At 34.1% G+C, this 5,753-nt stretch overlaps 1 protein-coding gene across 1 annotated transcript; it reads right to left on the bottom strand.

Moving 5' to 3' along the window:
* Positions 1 to 1,174: 1,174 nt before the first annotated feature.
* Positions 1,175 to 2,909, bottom strand: LOC146949178 (serine/threonine-protein kinase WAG1-like). Its single transcript, XM_085745244.1, has one exon. It carries the CDS (start codon positions 2,814 to 2,816, stop codon positions 1,380 to 1,382), a length of 1,437 nt encoding a protein of 478 aa, XP_085601370.1. The 5' UTR covers positions 2,817 to 2,909; the 3' UTR covers positions 1,175 to 1,379.
* Between the last annotated feature and the right edge of the window lie 2,844 nt (positions 2,910 to 5,753).

Here is a 5,753-nt window from a genome sequence, read left to right as displayed (position 1 = left end):
TAAACATGTCATTTAAAAAAAAATATGAAAGAAAGCATTTTATTTTTGGGGGAGAAATTGAAAGAAAACATATCATTTAATTAATTTTTTTTTGAGGGATATCATTTAATTAATTAATCAGCTATGTATTTGAACATCAACATACACATCATGACACCCTATATATATGTTTTTTTTGGTAGTGACCCTGTATATATGTTTATCTCTCTTACTATGTATTTCAAAAATACTCCCTCAAAAAAAAATGTATTTCAAAAATACATCAAAAATCTAATAATAATCTTAGTATTATTTTGATGTTCAAAAATTGTTTCTCATATTTTACTACATATTTGTTTGTGGGATAAAATTAATTTTTTAATAGCAATTAAAAATTAAGAGAAAATTACATTCACCTCCTCCGATGTCTATATATGAATATAACACTAACACCCCCTTTAGTTTTGAAACTTACATTAACATCCCTTAAGTTTTCTTGAAATAGACAAACACCTCCCTTGCTATTAACACTGTTAATTTTTCCGTTAACTTTTTTTTAGTATATTCAGTTAACCGTTAATGGGGGCAAACCTCCGTTTTTGAACTTGAATTCATTCAAGAAACCAAATTCTAATTCAAATGAGTATCAGATCAAACATTCAATAAAGATATTCCAAACATTCAAGAAATCATAGGTTATGGCTTTTTAATTTCACACCGATTCTAGGCAACCCCATTTCATTCTCACTTTTGCTCTTATTCTTAATCTAATTATATGTGATTATATGATTCTGCTCTCTCCGATCTAATCATCAATTTAATTTCTCACTAATCCTTTATACCTTTAATTCGAGTTCTTTAATGCTTACTTTCTTAATTGAAATTATATAAGTCTCTGGACAAACATTCCAAGCCAACTTTGAATCCGAAAAATAGAAAAACATGAAAGAACATCCCAAGCAAGCAAAGATTCCTGCCAAAAGTTGAAATAGCGAGAGAGGGATCAAGCATTGGCGGGTTTGGGAATGGGAGGAATAGAAGCACCCTGGGTAACGGGTTGTTTGTGGGAGTTGTTAACTTACACCCACTTATTTTGTAGAATGAGTATTTTAGTAACATGTATGTGAAGATGTATTTATCCGCTTTTTAGCTATATCTTTTCTAAAATATATTTCTTCTAAAAAACAAATAGGTGTAAAAGCAAAGATGAATTAGATAGATTGTATCAATATTGTGATTCATCATTCATATACAAACTGTGAATCTGTACGGTACGTGAAAAACTAGACACCCAAAATTGAAAATTATAGTCACACTATGAACTATCCTATGTTGAATGTACCGGATCTGCAAATCCATTCAAAATTCAAAATGTAAACTAAACCATTGCTCAATTGCATTTACCTAACCTTACTATTATTAACGTAACAATAATGATTATTATTACTATTGTTTGAAAGTAAATCAAATCTAGCTCCTTTATTTCTCAATGCACATCCAAGCCTCTTCCACCACCCTTTCCTAATTTTCTTACTTGTTACAATCAAATCTGATTTTTTCCTCCTCAATAGTCCCTTTACCTCGGGTGGCTTATAGGTCCTAATCAAAGGCCACTTAATCCCATCAAAAAAGGGGTGTCGTTTCACGTCGGTCGCGCCTCTGACACACCCTAACCTCTTTTTAGGATCTTTCACTAACAACTTCTCTATTAAATCCCTCGCTTCTACCATCCCTACCTCTTCATTCTCCGCTACGTGGAACTTCACATCATTGTTAGATGCTATATTGCGTAAAGTGCCCTCTTTACTGCACCCTTTAAAGGGTGTCATTCCGTATAATAATTCGTAAATAAACACCCCAAATGCCCACCAATCGACACCATTACCGTGACCATTACCCGAAACAAGCTCCGGCGCCAAATACTCATGTGTCCCAACACATGATCTTGAAAATGCCGTAGTTGGCTCAGCAACAAACTCAGCAACGACTTTCTTTCGAGAATCGCGAGATCTTGATTCGTTACAACCGAAACAACCGTAAGTGGGACCCACATAGTGTTTGTTAACTTTGCAACAATCGAAAGTAGGTGTCACGTCAGCTTTAAAGCAAAGGTCAAAATCTGAAAGCATGACATGTCCATCTTCACGTAGAAGCACATTCTCAGGTTTCAAGTCACGGTACACAACACCAAGCGCGTGAAGATACTCAAGTGCAACAAGAATCTCGGCAGCGAAAAACCTCGCTGCCGAGAGTGTGAGTCGGTTCCCCGGCTGTTTACGTAGAAGAGCGTGGAGGTCACCGCCCGGACAATAGTCAATAAGGAGACACGTGTAGTGTGAAACATCGATCCGCGCATAGAGCGTCGGTAAAAAAGGATGATCCAGCGCGTGAAGAATCTCCGCCTCCGTTTCCGCGTGAGAGAATTTCTTAGGAGTAAGAAGGTCTTTATCAACAACCTTAAGTGCAAAATTTGCACCGTCATAGTCACGGAGGCGACATAGAAACACACGGCCGAGGTCACCGGAGCCAAGGTGGCGGATAAGCTTTAAATGACGGAGATGAAGTCTTCCATCGGAGGAGAGATTGGTGGCTGCTTTTATTGCTGTCCAGTTGGGGTCTGAGCTCCGGTGAGGACGGCGTATGACGGCAGAGGAGACGGTGTCTCCGGCAACGGATGCAGTGGAGAGACGGTCGTTGAAGCTGAGTGCAAGGCTGCTTGTTCGGGCTAAGCTGGTGCGTGCTGAGGAGGAGGTGAAGGTGCGGTCAGTGGTGGTGCTGGTGAAGCTGAGGTCGAGATCAGAATCAGGGGGTGGGAATAGAAATGTTGGTTCTTCCATGAAGATTTGTGTTATTATTATGAGAATGATGATGTTGTTTATGAGATGAGATATTAGTTACTACTACTACGTTGGTGTTTGGTTTTGGTTTTTAGTATATAAAGGGATAGGAAGAGAGTGAAGGTGGGTCAGAAGGTTCAATAAGTTGACTCAGCTGGATTATTGATGGAGACAGTAGATAGATAGATGCAGAGGTTAGTTAGGTTGACCAATATTATATTATACTCCCTCCGTTTCAAAATACATGTCCAAGTCAACTACTTCACATATGCCAATGCACAATTTTGACTGTTAATATCTTTAATTATCTAAAGTAAAAAATTATAAAAATTTAATATTTTGAAAATATTTGTCGAGACAAATCAAACAACATCTTACATGCTAATATTTGTATTTATACATTAGTTAAAAAATATGGTAAAAGTAAGTCAAATGAATAGTGCACATTGCAAAAATTGGACATGTATTTTGAAACGGAGGGAGTAATTACAAGTTTGAGTTATTAAATTATTATTACTAATATTATTATAATCTTTTCATTATGTCGTTACCTTACCTTTATTTAATTGAAAGTATGAATGAATGAAAATTATGGAACATAGATGATTATCATATAAAAATGTATTTAGTGGCAATTAATAGATTGATTATATTTAGTGGGGGAAATGGTGGATGCTAATGAAATCCTATTTGAATCAGGTAGTACTTGGGTGACATAGAATTGGTGACATTGGTCAATCATAATGTCACAATTCTTATGAGTGAGAAAGAAAATAAGAAAAAAAAAAACTACTTCTGACATTGTGATTGATCAATGTCACCAATTTTCTGTCACATAAATGCTACCCATTTGAATCTCGTGTGTTGTCAAGAATACAATGTGATGATTGAGCAATGTGTAATATATGTGTTTGGATACTTTTTTTTGAGTGATTAATCTTTTTTTAAGACGCTAAATGTTAGTATGTTAATCATTGTGTTTTGACATATTAATCTTATGAGTTGGTTTTTCGAATATGATTGGAATTCATTTCCCTACATTAGTTTGATGAATGGAGAGTTCACAAATACGAGCAACTCTTACATAGACACAAATACAAATAAAAAATTATTGGGCACGCAAACATAAAGAGAGAAAAATAATTGAAAAAAAATTTAATCACATCATTCAATTATTTTCTCTTTTAATTTTTTCAATTTATATGTGTGTGTCTAATCACTTTTTATTTGTGTTTGTGACCAAGTAAGTATTTATCCACAAATACTACTATTGCATGCATAATGTGATTACTTTTTTGGTCAAACTAGTTATGTGATTTTGATAACTTATTGTTACTATAGCTAGCTACCTAGTTGAAGGCCATGGAAAATAAGAGATGCTGAATTATTTCCATAGGTTCTACTAAATTATACAGCACTAGGGGGAGATTATTAATAGCGGGTGGTAGATAAGATTTAGTTTATGGTTAAATTAGTCGTTAATTGTCTTGTAAACACGGCTATAGTTGCAAAGATAATGATATGCAGCGATCAGGTTCAAACGTTGGACTCTCCATTTTTCTAAACGTTAGTGTTATAATTTTAATATGGGGCGATTATGAATAAATTATGTTAATCACCTACTTTCACCTTAAGATTCTTATTGATGACTTGAGCCATGTACTTGGTTAACCTCCATTATATCTAATCAAACTCAATTAACTCATCCTAATTAACCATTTGAGAACTGTCCTTCAATTGTAGAACTGTTTATTAACAATCAAACTCAATTAACTTCTCCATTATTTAGTATTATTTTGTACAATAACGTAGAAAATGAACGAGAAAAATGGGTGGTGATGATGGTCCCATGTGATATATAAGGTGGGGGCAATATACAAGAGTTTAAGGTCTTAATTAAGGGTTGGGACCTACGTGGGAGGAAAGGGATTAGTGATGCTGTCTGCCACGTGGTCAACATTGGTCCTACATTGTCGCATATGCACAATTCATATTCCAATTTTTTTCTTCATTTCCTAATATAGTATTACTTTAGAGTGGGCTATTATACATAGTTCATTAATAAATAATGGACCTCACCTTCCTTAGGCAGCAATAGTATTAAAATGCTGCAAATAATAATGGAGGCTATACAAAAAATTATGAACCTCCATCTTTTGCGATAAGAAAGAACTGCTTTTCTTTAATGAGGGTGGTGTTAAATTTAAGAAATGTTAATATTTAATTGCAAACAAAATTGAATTGAAGGGGATGGGTGATGCTCTCTTGCCTGACTTGCTCATTACAGTCAACTCCAATTTATTTAGGGAATCTCATACCCTCTAAAACTGTCGAAAAAACAAATTAAATATTTATACAATTTATGTTTTTACAAAAAATCTTATGAATTTAATGAGGAAAATATATGCTGAACATACATGCAAAAAAAAAAAAATTATAGATATCAGATTCAGCAATTACATTGAAGTATATATATTCCAATATTTTAGAAATCACGGGAAATTTCCATTTTGATTTTTATGGGAGTATTTGTTGGTGGAATGTTTTACAGGCAGATATTCAAGCTCTCTTAATTGGCATCAAGTTGGGTTGACAAACGGGTTTTAGAAAAGTTATTTGTTACTCCTTCCGTCCCTTAATACTTAACACAATTGACCTTATTACGCATGTCAATGCATAATTTTGAGTTTAAATATCTTGAATAATATATTAGAAAAAATTATGAAAATTTGATATTTTGAAAATACTCATCGAAACAAATCTAACGACATCTTATATGATATTATTTATCCTTGTATATTAGTAGAAAAATATGGTCAAAGTATGTTAGGTCAAAATCACACATTTTCAAATGGGTCATTTATTACGGGACAGATGGAGTATTTTGATTCCATTCATGTGGTCAAGTTGGTGACTATGGGAAGACATCGATATCAC

The sequence above is a fragment of the Medicago sativa genome, chromosome 2 (assembly GCF_051527215.1).
Source record: "Medicago sativa cultivar Bolivia chromosome 2, Bolivia_mono, whole genome shotgun sequence".
NCBI classification, from domain to species: Eukaryota; Viridiplantae; Streptophyta; class Magnoliopsida; order Fabales; family Fabaceae; genus Medicago; species Medicago sativa.
The sequence above is the reverse complement of the archived record's forward strand: the minus strand, read 5'-3'. Positions and strand labels throughout refer to the sequence as shown.

What these genes read in the sequence shown, in the direction of transcription:
- LOC146949178 (XM_085745244.1), bottom strand. Translation starts at nt 2,816, where the DNA reads ATGGAAGAACCAACATTTCTATTCCCACCCCCTGATTCTGATCTCGAC.